This window comes from Uloborus diversus, unplaced genomic scaffold (genome assembly GCF_026930045.1).
Source record: "Uloborus diversus isolate 005 unplaced genomic scaffold, Udiv.v.3.1 scaffold_14, whole genome shotgun sequence".
In the NCBI taxonomy this organism is placed as follows: Eukaryota; Metazoa; Arthropoda; class Arachnida; order Araneae; family Uloboridae; genus Uloborus; species Uloborus diversus.
The window spans coordinates 7,133,069-7,152,150 of NW_026558098.1; the positions used below are offsets into that span (position 1 = coordinate 7,133,069).

General features: G+C 34.8%; 1 protein-coding gene across 1 annotated transcript; it reads left to right on the plus strand.

The window, feature by feature from the left end:
- The first annotated feature begins 371 nt into the window (after window positions 1-371).
- Window positions 372-9,338, plus strand: LOC129232809 (zinc finger protein 678-like). Its single transcript, XM_054866908.1, has 2 exons — window positions 372-558; window positions 5,833-9,338. Exon 2 carries the CDS (start codon window positions 7,472-7,474, stop codon window positions 8,750-8,752), a length of 1,281 nt encoding a protein of 426 aa, XP_054722883.1. The 5' UTR covers window positions 372-558; window positions 5,833-7,471; the 3' UTR covers window positions 8,753-9,338.
- The last annotated feature ends 9,744 nt before the right edge of the window (window positions 9,339-19,082 follow it).

Consider the following 19,082-nt stretch of genomic DNA (forward strand, 5'->3'; position numbering starts at 1 on the left):
TTGGTTTAGGGAACCACGTGACATTTTTGTCCAATTATAAGAAATTTTCACCTGCGTGTTGTTCGCTTGCGCCATGTCTGCACAAGTAACCGGTGATCAACGGAGAGCGTTCGATGAAGCATTGGTTCGTGAACAACCGGTTAATAACCGCTGACGTCATTGCTGTCACGTGATTAACCAACCAGAAGCTACCGGTCGTGCTCGTCGAACGTAAGCACTCCAGTTTTTTATACAGCCATTTAGCCTAAAGATCAGTGATTTCAAGTATCTGTGTTACTTACTTGCAACCGTGAAATCAATGACGCCGACGCTGTTCTGCGACTCCGAAATTATTGTTAATGTAGGAGAAAATTTGGAATAGCTTTGTGGGAAAAATACCGCCTTAAAACATACAGCTTGAAGTTCAGATATTTTCGTTTAGTATTTTGAATGCATATATGGTAAGATTTTAAATTGCGCTGTGGAATAATAGTTTTCCTGCATGTTTAGCTTCCGACTGATCGAGTTGTGGCAAGATTGAACTTTCTATTTGCATTACATTTTCGTATCACTTATCAAGTAAGTTGAAATGTTCTTTCAAATCAATAAACAAGTAACTAGTTAATGCTGGAGTTTTTCTGCATTTAATTTGCATGCATTAGTTTGGGTAAAGAATTTATTTGATCAGTTTTAGTAATACCTGCAATGTGCAAAGTATAGATGCATAGTTTTTTTTTTTTTTTGTACCCAAACTGAAAATTTTGATACATTATTTTCATTTTAAATCTTAATACATTCTTGGAAAAGAACAGACGTCAAAGATTTCTCTTAACTAAAAATGGAATATAGATTGCAAGGGCGCCCATGTAGGGGACAAGGGGGTGGGGGGCACGAGCCCCCCCCCCCCCTTGAAATTAGAACTTCTTTGCTTTTAGTACTTTTTTCTTCGCAAAAATGTAAAAACATTTCTTCTCCAGCCATTAATGAATAAGTTATTAAAAATGTCAAATTTTAATGACTCTAATCTGTCATGAAATCAATTTCTACGGGGAAAATATCCAGCTAAATCACGGGGAAAATATTTGAGCCCCCCCCCCCCTTGCAACTTTACCTATGGGTGCCCATGTTTGGTTGTGATGTTAAGCATTTAATTGATAGAATACTTCACTCATTTAATAAAAGGAAGAAAATATTTATTAAGGCATGAAATTTTGACATTAAATATTTGATTTACTTCATTTTAATAACTTCTACAGTTATCAGGGTTGCCACCATCCCGCATTTTAAGGCACTGTCCCCTATTTGGAATAATTGTCCCACAATCATGTAGCTCTTTCTTCCTAATATTAGAAATTTAGCAGTTTTAAATGATTGTTGTTAGTCATAAAACTTTTTGAACAGTATAAAATAGTGAACACGTGAAGTGAAGTCTTAGGCTGCTGTGCATGTTTGTTTTTAACATTAAATGCACACTCAAATGTGAATACAGTAAGCTCCCGATTAATCCGCAAGTCAATGAAGAATCAGTAACATGTATTTTCGCAGAAAAATGCAAATACCAATGATTTTTTTTTTTGGTCAAAATTTAGATTTAATTTCAGTTGTTTTATTTTATTAATTGCTAGCTGCATTGACCGGTTTTGCACGGTCTACCTCAAAAATAAAAGTTTTGTCAAGTGATGTATCTTCAACAATCAGGCTTCAGTTAGAAAAAACATACAGCAAAACCTGTGTAAGTTGTCCACCTGCGGTGCACTACCTTAGTGTTCCACTTACAGAGGTTGATTTATATGATAAGGGCTAATTCCGTGCCTGAAAAGGTGGTCAACTTACAAGGGTGTCAACTTCACAGGTTTTACTGTACTACGAAATTTCCTGTTAAAAAAATCATTCTCAAATAAAGAAAATGGCAAAAGTTCCCGAAAAAATTAAACAGCTAAAATTCTTTAAAAAAAGAAGATAAATCACCAAATAATAAACAAAGGGGGAAATTTTTACCTCAAAAAAAAAAAAAAGTTACGACTGAGAGAAAAAAAAGTGGCAACCTTCTGAACGCTAATTTAAAATGAGATCGCGCAAACGAAATTTTTCCGATTTAAAATTTCTGTTCCATTAGGCTTAGCAGTGCTTTTTAATTTCTTCCCGGTGATTTTAGTTTTTTTTTTATTTCAAAAGAAATGAAAGAACTCTATGGGTGTTTTTCACGTGCTTTCAAATGGGGACCTGAATCAAAGAAATTGGATAACTATTTCGGGTAGAAAGAGCCATTCAATGCCATTTTCGGGCCATAAAGTTAAAATTTGAATGGTTTGGTTGTTTTTTGGCATTTGAAAACCTCCTTACCTTCCTTCTCGGGTGTCCATGTACCTCTCTGCTAAATTTGGTCCAGATCCTACGAAAACTGGGTTTGTATAGGGAACATACACACATATTCTTTGTTTTACTTATATAGATTTTGCTTATTTATTTATTCAATGCGCTTTCTGCATTGTACATACACTTGTTTTTTACTGAAGTTGAGTTCTGTTCGGCAAAAATACAATACATTTTTATTGTTTGTAGAAAGTGTTCTGTATACAGTCAAGTTTTGGAACAAGGTTAATTTTTACCTTATTTGTCCCTCCTTTTAGCCTTGTTACTTCCTTTTACAAAAAAGGAAGTATTGTATTCGCGAAAAAATTTTCACTCAAAAATCGACCTTAATTTCAATTTTGCTCACCCCGAATGAATGTTGAGTTTTTTTCGACACGGCCACACATAGATAGCGCCTAATAATGTATAGACACGCGAAATATCCATTTTGACGATCCCTGAGTTAATTACAACGAGTTTTTTCCGTGACGCCCCTAAAAAAAAACTTCATGCAAAGCGCCAATGTTCCAAAAATGGAACACACTGAAAAACATAGTAAAAAAAATTTTTCTGGAAATTTTATTTTATTTCTGTATTTACTAGACATAAATAGACATAATTTCAAAAAATTACTCAAATTTGATCTTCCGTCAATAGTTCGGCGGTTAAACGGTTAACGTACGGGTAAGTTTTTACTACCATAATTCTGAAATACATTAAGTCGGTTTTTATTAATATTTCCGGTTATTCAAGTTTTGCAAAAACGAGACCAAGCTAAGAACACTTTCGATCAAGTCACCTTTTGAACGAAAAAAGATCTATCAAAATCGGTTCATCTGTTTAGGATCTACGATGCCACAAATAGACACGGATACACTTTTAAAACTTATTACCTATTTCTTTTTGGAACGGGGGGTACAAATTGGCTTCTGAAATGATACCTTATATTTTAAATAGGGAATAAAACCAAATTTAAACGGAATTTAAGAGTCTTTTATACAAATATTTAAGAATTTTTGGAATAGAAAAGATCCGTCAAAAAAGTAGCAGATATGGATATCCAGAGCATCACTAGTCTTGAGTCATACATTTAAATTTAGTTTATTTTTCATTGTTTATTTAATTACACTGACTCATGTAAACAATGACAAAACTAGATTTAGAATGGAAATAAGGCTTCATAATCGGTGTTTGACAAATATGAGAATTCCATCAATCTTGATAAACACTCTTGGATAAACTTGGTTAATTTTGTATTTTCGAAAATTACTTACCAATGGTTCAAATTTCTACAAACAGATCAACGAAATCCATCATACATCTTTTTCTAGTGCATTTGCCAATATCTTCTTACAAATACAAATACAAAAGTGACGACCAGCAACAGGCTCTGGGCCCAGCTAGACTGGTTCCTAGTCAATTTACAATCCCCAGTGAAGATCAATGGCCCTCTTAAAACTGTCTACTCCTTTGCTCATTACCACCTCTTCCGGTAAGCTGTTCCAAGGTTCCACTACCCTGCTAAAATAATAATTTTTCCTAATATCCATGTTAGCCTGAGATTTAAATAGCTTAAAACAATGACCCCTTGTCCTGTTTTCAGTGCTAAACTTTAGCCCCGTAACATCTTTCGTTTTAATGAATTTAAACAGCTGAATCATGTCCCCTCGGTCTCTTCTTTGCTCAAGACTGTACATTTTTAGCCTTCTAAGCCTGGAATCATAATCTAAGTGGGAAAGTCTACTTATTAGCCTTGTAGCCCGCCTTTGAACCCTTTCTAATACATTAATGTCTTTCTTAAGATAAGGAGACCAAAACTGAACAGCATACTCCAAATGGGGTCTTACCAAACTTCTATATAAGGGCAGAAGAACTTTAGACCCTTTCTTGAAGAGCAGAGCAACATGCGGTACCTTATCGAAAGCTTTTTGAAAATCAATGTAAACAACATCTACAGGCTTCTTATTACATTATTACAAATCTATTTCTTTAACCAACAACAGTATAGAAGCTTTAAAATGGATGACATTATCATTTTTGACAGCACAGATTTTCACAATTTATGTAAAGAAATCTATCCAATTAACTTCTCCTGAAACGGAAAAATAAGGATGATTCAGTTAATTTCCATTTTTTCTTAACACTCAACTAAATAAAAATGGTCCCAGTATTGCTTTGTATGATAAACGTTTTGATTTTGATTTTAAAGTAAATTCATTAATTTTCACAGCTGTGTTAGTCAAAAAGTGTTCAGACAATTATCTTGCAAAATACTAGATACAAAAAAAATCAGGAGTCGGCGATTAAAAAAAAAACGAATCGACCAAATTTTCCATATTTTATGGTCACTTGAAATTTTAGACTCGAAACTTTAATGGCGCCTATCTCCTTCGTTTGGGACCCTTAATTTTGGCGTTATCTTGTCTGCGCTCATGTGTACTATCACTTTTGCCCAAGAGTTCGGAAACACCCTGTATATATATATATATATATATATATATATATATATATATATATATATATATATATTCTCTTTTGTGCATGACTTCTCTATATCTGTTCTGTGCAGGACCTGATTTAAGTGTAAGACCGAGCAGCACAGGCTTTGGGGCCCCCTAAATGGGGGGGGGATTACAAAAAACATCGTAATGCATGTTTTCATTTGTTTTGCACTATAAAATTTTTCAATATTTTTCTTTATTCTAGTGTAAGTTCAAAAATTAAATTGTTATTGATGACTCTGTTTTAACACGGTTTTTGAGTTCAGCGGTAAGCTCTCTCCCGTGGAGTGAGAAAACTATCTAGAGTGACGTCTAGGATAGAATGAGACCACTCAGATATCACTCCATATTAGTACGAACCTCACTATTACTGCTGAAATAAGGCATTTATTTTTTTTTCTGTTGATTTACAACATTTCAAGATGTTTGAATCTTTTATAATTGTTCATTTATGCAAATTTCAAATTACAAATACATTACAGTGACATTATCAAATCACATATACAGTCGTCTCTCAATAACTCGAAGTCCCAAGGGACCGGCTCAAGCATTCGAGTTATGGGAAGTATCCATAACAGTCAGTTTGATGACCCAATGATCACTTCGAGGGAAAGGAGTATTTGAGTAATAAAGTTCGAGTTATCGAGATCCGACTCTATATAATATATGTATTTGCACCCTCGATTTATTGCAGCCTATAGCCATGCAATGTCAATGGGGTCAACCTAAAAAACATCAATGGTGCAAACTGAACCAGATTTTTTTGGGGGGGGAGGAGGGGTATCATTTTTTTTATGGTGCGCCATTTTTCTTCGGGGATGGGAACCTCTGCAATGATAAAATGATGTGTGATTAAGCATATTATTCGGTTCTGCAAGTTAAGGGGGCCCCCAGAGATTTGTTGCGCGTAGTCCCAAAATTTCTAAATCAGGCCCTGGTTCTGTGATATAAGTTTTTTTTTTTTTTCAATAGTGATCGAATACTTGTTAATCTTTTTCAGGAGTAATCTGACTTTCGTGACACCAGGCTTTAACAAGTGTGATATGAACTTTCGTCAATACAATCCTTCCTCTGCACGTACATCTAAAGGAGTCTGTCGAAATAAAGATTCTGAGAAGAGCAGCTCAAGTAAAATTTTCTTAAATTTTATGTTGAACTGTGAACTATGTTGAACTCAGTTGAACCAGTCAAGTCAATGGTGCTCTAGCTGATTTACTTTTTCGTAATGTCGCCAATAATTGTGTCCAGTAGTACTGCATACGGTCAACGCTGAAATAGTAGTAATTATCTGCTGATCTCCATCTAAATTTCATTCCAAAATTAGAATGGTGTTTATTATGTACTTCTAAATATATTACAACGAATCTCAATACCACTTCACGCTTTTTACAAAAGTAAGGGGGGGAGGTTGGTTCCATACCTTTCAATTACGTCCTCGCTATTAAATAGAATGGGCTAATAAAAACCAAAGAACTCGCAAGCATAGTCAATGAAACCAATAAAAATCTAGCGTACTTACATTTGATAACAAAACCTCAGTTTTATAACTCTCACAAATGAAAGGAGACATTTCTGGTTAGCAATGCCACACGCTTTTTGTGTGGTGCTGCCACTTATTTAATGGAGATCAAGACACATAACTTATGAGTTTAGTTTGCAGTTCCTGGAGAGTTGGGCTTATAAGTTAAGAGTCTCATCCATACCATGAGAATAACTTTTTTTTCTTTATTTCTTCTTTCTCCTATCGAGTACAACATTATCTCATACCGTAGACTTTATTCTCATTCGTTATACATATACGGTCTTCATACACCGAATGAAGTATTACATACACATTTAAGGTGATATTTATCACATTTAAGGACAATGAAAGAGACTTCCGATTATGTAGGAAAATATATCTAACTACTTTTAAAAGAACAGTTCTCATCATTTTTAGAAATGGACAAAAATAATTTAAGAAATAGGTGATCAGAAAGATTTAGAAGTTTCTTTGTGTTACAGAGCTCCGGCTTTATGCATCTATTCACAAAATCATGTCAAGTATTATTGATACATTTAAGTGTTTTCAGTGTTTCAAACTCTAATTTGGAAAACCTTCATGTGCGATTAAAAAACCTAGTTCAAGGATACTTTTAAAGAAAATGCTCTAACTTACGTTGATCTAAAATTGATTTTGAATATATGTTGAGGATGTACGTAAAAATATAAAATGTCATGTTTAAAAGATACTGCAGTCTCAAATATTTGATCCCTTATTAGAAAAGTAAGTTTTAAAAAACATCTTTAAAAAAAATTCACTCTGTTGAATGATGTGTAAACGTCTGTGTTATTTTTACACTGTTCGACTATGGCATCATTCAAAGATCCCTGTAGGTGAGAAACAAAATTCACGTTAACCTGACGATAAACTCTTTTCTTGTGAGCATTGTTCAAAGACATATTCTTATGCTTCAGGCTGAACGAATCATGTGAGAGATCATACTTAGAAAAAACTGTATAGGTGTGTTTATTGTCCTAAGACATATTCCTATGCTTCAGGCTGAACATATCATGTGAGAGATCATACTTAGAAAAAACTGTATACGTGTGTTTATTGTCCTAAGGCATTTTCTTTCGCTTCAGCCTTAAAGACTTATATGAGAGTCTATACTGGTGAAAAGATGGAAAAGCCCTACAAGTGCGAAGGTTGTTTTAAAAAAAATTCACACTTTTCAAAGCTTAAAATACATGAAATAATCCATACTGGGGAAAGTCCTTATTTATGTGAATACTGTCTGAAGGCATTCATTCAATCTGCACATTTGAAAGCGCAGATGGGAGTCCATAATGCTGAAAAATCCCATAAGTGTGAACATTGTTCGAAGGCATACACTAGAGCTGCACATTTAAGGGAACATATGAAAGTACATACTGGTGGGAAGGTGGAAAAACCTCATAGGTGTGAACATTGTTCGAAGGCATACACTAGAGCTGCACATTTAAGGGAACATATGAAAGTACATACTGCTGAGAAGGTGGAAAAACCTCATAGGTGTGAACATTGTTCGAAGGCATACACTAGAGCTGCACATTTAAGGGAACATATGAAAGTACATACTGGTGAGAAGGTGGAAAAACCTCATAGGTGTAAACATTGTTTGAAGGCATTTAATAGAGCTGCACATTTAAGGGAACATATGAGAGTACATACTGGTGAGAAGGTGGAAAAACCCCATAAGTGTGAACATTGTTTGAAGGCATTTAATAGAGCTGCACATTTAAGGGAACATATGAGAGTCCATGCTGGTGAGAAGGGGGGAAAACCCCATAAGTGTGAATTCTGTTCTAAGGCATTCACTGTACTTTCAAGTTTAAGGAAACACATGAAATCCCACACTGGTGAAAAGCCTTATTCATGTGAATACTGTATGAAGGCATTCGCTCGATCTGCACATTTGAAGACACACATCAGAGTTCATACTGGTGAAAAACCCCATAAGTGTGAACATTGTTCAAAGGCATTCACTGAACTTTCACATTTAAGGGCACATATGAGAGGCTATACTGGAGGAAAACCCCATAAGTGTGAACATTGTTCAAAGGCATACACTAAAGCTGCACATTTAAGGGAACATATGAGAGTACATACTGGTGAGAAGGTGGAAAAACCTGAAAAGTGTGAACATTGTTCGAAAACATTCACTAGAGCTGCACATTTAAGGGAACATATGAGAGTACATACTGGTGAAAAACCCCATAAGTGTGAATTCTGTTCAAAGGCATTCACTGTAATTTCAAGTTTAAGGAAACACAGGAGGTTCCATACTGGTGAAAAGCCCTATTCCTGTGACTACTGTTCAAAGGCCTTTATTGACGCTTCAGATTTTAAGCAACACATTAGAGTTCACGTTGGCAAGGAGCTGAATTCGTGCGACTGAGGTATGGAGGCGTTTTCGTAGGTGATAAAACTTGAGACATAGAAGCTGTGCTGGTGGCTTACCGTAAGCTACTTTAAATTTTCAATTGGAGATCGTATTCATAGATGCAAATGCATTTTCAGAAGAAGGAAGGTATAAGCTAGAAACATAGCGTTTAAGACGGAATGAAAGTACAATGACGTCAGAACATTGATTGACATTTTTAACAGCCAATCAGAGGGCTAGGAATATCCCTTGGTCCGAACAGTAGTAAAGGTAGCTTATATGCGGCTAGGATTCAATCAAAACACAATTGCGATCGCGTCAAGATAATTGCAACGGTCCAGATTTGCGATTGTGATTGGATGTCGAATTCAAGTGAAACGCTATCAGGGAATCGCAAGTGAGAAGTCGTGATAGGAGATACTGGTCGATGATAATCGCAAGTACTTGAAGCGGCCAATTGATATTAACCAATGAGAATATAAGGTTTAAGTGAGGAGTGAAAAACGTGATGTAAAGTTTGTTTTGATGGTGAATTAGCACTTTGGCTGCCGATAAAATTCCCCTTTACTAATACACTCAAGAACACCTGTTAAACTATACCGTTTGAAGAGGAGAATTTCTTTTTTCTTGTAGCTCTATGATTGGAACGAAAATCATGTTAAATAAAATATCTTGCCGCTTAAAAATTGTGGTATTGATTCCTCTTACATGTTCAATCTGTTTGAATTTATTTATGACTAAAATGCATAATGTTTAAAGGTAAATAAAAATTTGATGACAATATAATGTGAATGAAGGGGTCGAGAAAAAAGGGTCAAAGATTTCACAATAGTTTTCACATAAGAATTAGTTCAGTCAATGAGTGCTTAAAAGAGTGGTGTAGCGTGCATGGAATACACGATAATTTTTGACTTCAGAATATTGTTAGGGGTAGTTGGTAAGCGAGCATAATAAAAGTCTATGCCCCTAATGGTTGAACTAAAGGTGGGAGGCAGGGGGAAGTAAATTTTGGGTTTTTCGAGTACATGCCTGAAACAGTGAAAAAAATGTGTTCAGAATAAAAATTTGAGCAAAATCAACTTTCTATAAAATTTTTCCTACACATATTTGTCAAATTTCATTAATTTTCGGGATGTAAGTTATAAAAAACCGATAATTTTCCGAGAAATTCTCTCTTTTTGTCAAACATTTACTCCTACCCAAACAGCACAAATCGCCCCAAAATTGTAGAAGTAATGTAACATCAACGTGATCACATTCACCAAAACCCTCTTAAATTCGTAGAGAACTGGTTGATAAAATAGCAAAATATTCGCCCAGCACAGCGATTTCACTTGAAATCGCTGTAGATATGATATGACTTTCAACATTTTTGGAAGCAATTATAAACGTTTTTTGGATGCTTACAAAATATCAACGATATTTCTATTTTGGTTATATTGTACTCTGGAGGAGTTTTCAACGAATTTTAGACGTTAAATGGATTTATCTACTGATATTAGATGAACTCACAACCTGTTTCAGAGGATTTATGAACAATTTTTTCATGTGTTTGTGTAACAAAATATCTACACAAACTGCATCGTGGTAAATTAATTACCAATAATTTATAGACTGTTTGCACACTTTTTGAAAGTCTTAAAAACTTTTTTTTACCCTCAAACTTTTTAAAACAGCTAAAATAATTAAGAATATGCTTAATATGCTAAAATAATTAAGAATGACAAGAAAAATGAAATAATTTTTAATTAATTTCAAATATAAATAAATATGTAGATTTTATTTTAATAATTTAAGAAAAATGGCTGGTGTTAAGTTACTGCATTAAGCTTTTTTTAGCTTAAAAAAAAGTAATTTTAAAGATTTAAGACTTCCAAGAAACATGTAAGTAATCTATGAATTATTGATAACCTATTTTGTGTTCATATTTAAGTAGACAATAAACCATTTGTTTTGTATGCACAATTCAAAAATTTTATTCCAGCAGTTAATCTGAACAAACAAACAAAATAATAATAATAATAATATGAGAATTTTTATTTCAGAGCTATCTCTACGTGTCGTTCTTTACGATCAGAACATTGTTTCTTGAAATTAGAAAACATAATTTAAAAGAACTTAAAAAGCAGGCAGTTACTTACTTCACGTTAATACAAGAAATCGCTAATTCATTTACACACTCGCGCTCGCAACAATACACAAGCCGACAACCGACAATGTGGAAAAATACTACAGTCAGTAAATAGCCATTTTTCTAAACTAAAATTTTTGCGCATGAGCAGATTGAACAGTTTTCAGACATGTTAAAACTCGTCAAAATGATTACAAAAATTAGAGTTACGCTATATACTATAAATGTAAACTTTCAAACATATTTTGGAATTTATATAAAAACGAATATTGGAAAATCTGCTGTTTGGGATAGTGCCTCCCAAGATCACTATTCATAAAATGGTCAGTTACAAAGTTGTGGAACTTTAAATTTCCTTCAACTTGACGTATTACTTTAGTACATTTTATTCAATCAATCAAATGTTATAGAATTCCAAACACGTACCTTCATGGCAAAAAATGGAGCACTTGCCATTCGCAAACATCAAACTGACTGGAAAGGATCACACACTTCCTCTTTTCTTAATGAATTCGACAATCGTGATTGACAATGAAGAAGTATTTGTGTATTATTACAACTCAGCACAAATGATGTCATGCCTCCAGGAAGAGGGGGGTTCATGAAATTGTGACAAGGAAGAAGAGTAAGAAATGGGAAATCAAGAATTTTTTTATACGGATATGTTTATGAAAAGTAGCTTGTAAAACGAATGGACAGCCCCTTACCAAGGATTCGGACGAAGATTTGCAAAATTACGTACCAGTATGAATTAGTCGACAGAAGAAGTGGAGAAAGTCAGCACTTAATATACTGTTTAAAAAAATTGGTAACGACTTTGATTTAATTAAATTTGAATTTGTTGTTGCTGAAAATACCTAGTCTACAAAACTGTTTGGCAAAAAGAGACAACTGTATAAATCATGTGGACATTAATGTCAGTTAGAAAATTGAAACGACGGTCAATCAAGAAGGTTTCTGTCCAACTTTCATAATAAGAGTCAGCTGACAAATCCGCTATTGATAAAGCTGTTGAAAAACGAGACAAATACGCTCAGAGCTTTAATTGTTGTTGACGTTTATATTGCAAAACAACTATCATCAGATGGAAAAATTCTTCGGTAGCTATTATTTGAAGTCCTCCTGGTTGTTCGTTTGGTAGTTAAATCCTCAACTGATCACGACATTCTGCTGGTAAAATCTGGAAGAGGAGCTTAAGATCCACAGCGCATCTCGGAAGAAAGAGGGTTTGTCAAAATGTATCACAAATCTAAAATCATACAACATGTATCTAAGGTATATATCAACAGTTCTTCTTCCCCTGAATCCATTGAGGCTGCTGGGACCATATGTGTATCTCATGGTGGGGTGCTCTAGCAACAGAAAAGTCCCTCAACGAGTTCCGCTACAAATCATTGATCAAAGGAGCTGCAAACATAAAGACGGATCTGTAACTCTCCCGTACCACCAGGTATACCTGTAGCTAGGAGCTTAATGGTGAAGAACCGAATTGGGGTTTGGGAAAGGAGGAATGACCAACTTGTGCCGAAACTCTTGGAATCGCAAGTTGCTTCCTGAGGGAATCTAGAAAATGATTTTGACCTATGCACGAAAGGATGTGACACCGGAAGTTGTAGGAAATCAGCGTTAAACTACTCTATCACAAACCTGCATTGCCTGGGTAGCTGCACAACGGAATAAAAATATTTATCCATGACCAAGGCACGACGATGACATCAATACATTACCAATTTCTTAGAACAACTTTTCCACTGCTGGTGGACATGACCCTTCTGCCTCAGAATAAAACAAAGATGTCACCTTAAAGATATTGTCATTTTCTAATTGCTGTCGGTCCATATTCCATATAAACACTTTCAAAATATGATTAGTAAGTAATAATGTAATAAAAACTATAATTACAAAAAGGTGCTGCTGGTCAGTTACATTTACCTTATTTCTATTATTAAAATTTTCATTGTCATGCTATAGTGTCGCATATTCATTTGAATGAAGAATAAGGAAATTGAGTGTAAATGCTAGAAATTTGTAGTTTTTGACTAGTTGTCAGCTGGGTGTCGCGGTGATTGGACATTGGCTTCGTATTTGGCATCAGGTTTGAATCCGCAGTTCAATTGCTTCAGCCGGTGGATTTTTGAGACACAGAAAATCGACACATTTGTACAGTTCCTTGTCACATAATTGCGGCACATTACAAAGCTCTTGAATGCCTGTTTGGCAGACACTCTGAGACAAAAAGAACGAGATAATTCTTTTTTTTTTTTTTTCGAAAATTATTGGTTTTCAAGAACTCATACCTAAAAGACCATTGCGAATGCGACATATATGTATGAAAACATTTCACAATAAATTTAGTTAACTTTCACTTTTTTCGGAACACATTTTTCCTCCCGTTTCCAAGATATAATCGAAAACCACAACATTTGGCTCTCCCCTGCACTTCCTCAGTCCACTTTCTTTAAATATAGCCATGGGTTTTGGAACTAATTCATACTACATGTAATTCTGCAAATCTTCCTCAGATTTATTGGTAAGGTCTGTTCATAAATGATGTAACACTTTTTTTTTCAACATTTTTAACCCCCTATCCCTTTGTCATAAAATATTTTTCATAAACTACTCTTCATAAACATATTGGTATTTAAAAATGCTTAATGTCACACATCTCTCTCCTTCCCCATTGTTACAAAGTCACAATTTCACGAACCCTCCTCCCCCCGGAAGAGTGACATCTTTCATATTGTAGTAATCCACAAATACTTCTTCATTGCAATCAGGATTACCAAATTCATTGAGGAAAGAGGAAGTGTGCGATCTTTTTGAGTCAGTTAAAATTTGTGAGTAGCAAATGTTCCTTTTTTTGCCATAAAAGTCTGTGTTTGTAATTCTGTAACTTTTGATTGGTTGAATGAAATGTAACAAAGTAGCATATCAAGTTCAAGGACATTTAAAGCACTACAACTTTGTGTTGCACAATTTTTATGGATACTGATCCTGGGAGGCATTAAGAGCACATATTTCACAAAAAGAGAGAATTTCTCCTAAAATCATCGATTTTTCATAACATACGAGGGGGGACACAAAAGTAACTGGATTTTTGTTCTAAAATATTTATATATTAATTTATTCACAAAATTTCTTTTGTCTCTTTCAAAGTGTTCACCCTTAGATGAAATACACTTGTTAATTCGTTTTTTATACTGTTAAAAGCTTCCCTGGAACTCTTTAGCTTTGACCATGTTTAGTGCCCTTTGCGAAGCAGTTTTTACAGCCTCTACATCATCAAAACGCTTCAATTTCAGAATTTTTTTCATCCTCTGGAACAGAAAAAGATCACTGGGGTCTAGGTCTGGCGAATACAGGGGTCGAGGAATGACTGGCCACCCCTGAGAGGCCAAGTAGCGGTTAATAGTGAAGGCTGTGTGTACGGGAGCGTTATCATGGTGAAGGAACCATTCTTCCGATCGCCCGCTCGAGCTCCAACTCACTCTTGTTTCTTGTAAAGTTCCGTCAATCGTAAAACGATGACTCTCGTTGATTTTTTGGCGGATATTTTCAACGTTTTCATCATTTCGAGACGTTGAAGGGCGCTTAGAACGAGAATTATCTTCAACACTCATGCTACCACGTTTAGCACCCAAACCACTCGAAAACTTGTGTACGGCTCATAGCATTGTCCTTGAAAGCTTGTTGAAGCATTTGGTAAGCTATTTAATTGGCGACTTTTCAAGCAGGAAGCAAAATTTCAAGCTTACAGCTTGTTCTTTCAAATTTGTCATAATGAGTTCGCAGGCGGAAAGCAACAACACCTGAGAAAACCAACACAACGATCAGACATTATCAACTACACTGAAGCCACTTGCACAGCTGGTTTATGAAGGTCTCTACTAGACCCATCTAGCTGGAGGACACTCTACTACATCTAGGATTGGCATCACACCATTATAGTCAGGTTTCTTTTGGGTCCCCCCCTCGTATACACGGAAAATTATTGGAAATTCTTCAAATATGTGTAGAAACAGTTTTATAGGAACTTTATTTAACATAAATTTTTATTTTGAACGCATTTTTTCCACCTCTTCCGATATGTACTCGAAAACTCCAAAATTTGTTCCTGCCTCCCTCCCACCTTTAGCTGACCCCCTAGGGGCGGGGACTTTCTTATGTTTACTTACTAACTACCCCTAACGATATTCTGAAGTCAAAAATAATCGCATATTCCATGCACGCTACACCCCTCTTTTGAGCACTCATTGACTGAACTATGTGTGATATCGAATCCGTCTTATAATAATCGCAAATTTTGTACCCTTTAATATCGAAACTGTGTTATAGAAGTACCGTGTTATACGACGAGGGACGCCTGTATCTATCGTCGCCTTAGGGCAACAGTAAGGCATCTAATCCCAGAAATAACAGTAATCCTACTGTTGCTCTCTGAGGTGACGATATATAATTTTAAAACAAAATCCATTTCTTATTTTTGCCACCTTTTTTTCTGTCTCTTTTTTTTTCTTTACGCACACTAAATATGCAGTTTTTGGGGCAAAAATGTCCCCTTTTGATTATTATTTGGCCATTTATCGTCCTTCTTTTTTTTTTGTACTGCCAGCAGAGGACAATCAAGTACAGTAGAAGATCGAGTTATTGAGAGATAACTGTATATGTGATTTTGATAATGTCACTGTAATGTATTTGTAATTTGAAACTTGCATAAATGAACAATTATAAAAGATTCAAACATCTTGAAATATTGTAAATCAACAGAAAAAAAAATAAATGCCTTATTTGAACAGTAATAGTGAGCTTCATACTAATACGGAGTGACATCTGAGTGGTCTCATTCTATCCTAGACGTCACTCCAGATAGTTTTCTCACTCCACGGGAGAGAGCTTTCCGCTGAACTCAAAAACCGTGTTAAAACAGTCATCAATAACAATTTTATTTTTAAACTTACACTAGAATAAAGAAAAATATTGAAAATTTATAGTGCAGAACAAATGAAAATATTCATTAGGATTTTTTTTTCGTAATTCCCCCCCCCCCAAATTAGGGGGCCCCAAAGCCCGTGCTGCTCGGTCTTACACTTAAATCAGGCCCTGCACAGAGCAGATATGAAGAAGTCACTCACAAAAGAGAATATATATATATATATATACAGTAGAAGACCGTTATAACGCCCACCTTGGGACCAGAGCTTTTGCGTTACACAGGTTTTTGCGTTATATAAGATCATTTCACAAATTTTGAAACTAATATTCAGAATATATCTATATATTATCACTTCAGAATGAGTTTTATCTGCAATGAGTATTAAAGCACCAATATTACAATTAGTTATTCACAAATAAGTATGTTTCACAATCAAAATCCTGCACTTCTGCTAGCTTCATGGTTTGCATAACAGCTGCATTTTCAAGAGCCATCTGGTATTTTCTGTTTACTATGAGCACTAATTTTCAATTTCAAAGCTTTGAAATAAGATGGAAAGATGGAAAAATTTTGAAAATTTAATTTGCCTAATTATTATAATCACAAAGCAAAACAGGGGGATTTTTTAAACTTCAAACCCTATTGTTTACTTCTGAAAAGTAGTGAGGTTTATAGAGAATTGCATTATATAGGTTAGCTTTATAACGGTCTTCTACTGTATTTTAGTTATATTAATTGAGGGTGGTATTTAATTTATTCCGGAATTTTTTATTTGCCGTTTCTTCTTTAAGAATGATTATTTTGACGAAATTTTACAGCATTTTTTTCTCTAATTGAAGCCTGATTGTTGAACATGCTTCACTTGACATAACTTTTATGCTCCAAGTAAACTGAGTAAAGCCGGGCAACGAAGCTAGTATTAGAATAAAACATTTTTTAGAAAAAACAAAACTTGGTAAAGAATCAAGTCTTCTTTGTACAAGGGGACTTGGTCCCAGTCTGTGGAAGACTTGATCCCGGGGACAAAAGAGTCCTTATATGGGTTTTAAATGCAAGTCAAACATTATTGTGACATGGTTATTATTTACTCATAAAAAAATGAAATATATAGTGTCAAATTAAAAACTGAAACGTAACGAAAACAATAACTAATAAAACTTTTATTTAACAAACAAAACTCTGTAGGAATTAATATTGTAAATAAATCGCAAAAGTAAAAATTTCTATATGTTTCACGTGAACTAATCAGAATTGCCAAGGGCTGAAAGATGCCTAAAAATGAGTAACTTACCCTTATCGAGTTTTCGAAAGTTATCATAAATGAAGAGTAAAATATGGAAATAAAACGCTTGAGTAAGATTGCCTATCTTTTTCGGGTCCCTAATCAGAGTTGTCAGGGGATAAAAGGTGCTCAAAGATGAGATAATTTACAACTCTCAGAGTTTCCGGAAACTGTAAGCGGAATGAAAGCTGTAAATAAAACGTTAAAGTAAGGTTGCCTACTTTTTTCGCCTCCCTAAGCAGGGCTGCCAGAGGCTAAAAAGTGCCCCAAAATAATTAATTTACCCTCATTGAGTTTCCAAAAATTATCATAAATAAAAAGTAAAAGTTGTAAACAAAACGCTTTAGCGAGGTTGCTTACCTATTGCGTGCAAACTAATCAGGGTTGCCAGGGGCTAAACGATGTCTTAAAATGAGTAATTTACCCTCATCGAGTTTCCAAGAATTGTTCTCATAAATGAAGAGTAAAATATGTAAATAAAACGCTAAAATAACGTTGCCTATCTTTTTCCTGTCCCTAATCAGGGTTGTCATATGTTAAAAGGTGCCCAAAAATGAGTAATTTACCTTCATCAAGTTTCCACATAAGTTACATAAAAAAAAAAGTAGGTAAAAATACATTACAAACCCGACGTCATAGGGTTGCCCAAGCAAAAGTGGTCCAATCATTGGGTTGTCTTTATTTGAAGTTTCAGTAATTGAAAATTTCAATAACGACAGCCCTATGTTTGCCTTAGCAATGCTAGTTATTAGACTTTTGTTTGTTAAATACTATACCTGATAGTATGTTTAAGTAATTTTTTTTAAAAATATATTTGATAATCACTTGTTCTTTTGCATTTTTTCCAGCAATAATCTGAATTGAATATTGCATCGGAATTCAACGTGCAACAACGTCAGACGTCGAACTGTACTACAACTCTTAATACACACTTTTCATATACACATTCATCTAAAGCTGTGATTGAAACGAAGATTTGAAGAAATCCAACTTGAACCTCCAGGAATATTAATTATATTCGAGGAAACAGATTTTTTAATTCGTATTAAAACAATAAATGTTGTCCGAGCGCTCATAAAAAATACTTGGCGTTAGTAAAAAAAAGAACTTAGCGTCTACAAAAGTATTCGATATGAAATACTTATAATCTGTTTCTTTTTTTTTATTCTTAAAGTTTCTTTAAATGACAGTCCGAAACCACCAGGATCACAATGTGAATAAGTACCTGTTTGTTTCAAGATTGTTTTATTCAACAATATGGTATGGTATGTGGTCCCAACAAACCTTTTCAAGTCCATTGCTTGCCAAAATCCAATCTTGTGGGTTATGTTCTAATGGAATTTCCCTCGTTTTGTTTCATCATTTGAACATTTGAACAGGACCGATTATGAAACTGTTTGTGCGACCATTGTTCAAATCCATTTTCTTTTCCACCACGATTTAAAATGCTTAATGCGACCAATATTTGAGAGAAACCATATATGTGTGAATGCTGTTTGAAGACCCTTTACAACGCTTCACATTAAGAGTCATATTCATGACGTTATGGCAAAAAAAAAAATTCTTTGGTGCTCAAAGGCATTTTCTAACGTCTCAGATTTATGAAAGAGTATACCGAGTATACAAAAAGTGTATACTGGGGTCATTTTCGTTGAATTCATTTTCTTGGTCTAAGAGAAAAATTCCATACTTTCAAGATGCGATACTCTTGTCAATTCTGTTCAAAGACATTCCTTTATGCTTCCCATTTAAAGATACATTTGAACGTCCACACTGGCGAAAAGCCACACACGTGCAAATGTTGCTCAAAAACATTTTCCCAAGCTAAAAATTTGCAGCGCCACATGAGAGTCCACACGGGTGAGAAACCATATTCTTGTACACACTGTGGAACCGCGTTTGCTGACGCTTCAACTTGCACGACACACATGAGAATACACACTGGAGAAAAGCCCTATTCTTGCGACTTCTGTCCCAAGGCATTTTCTGATGCTTCTAC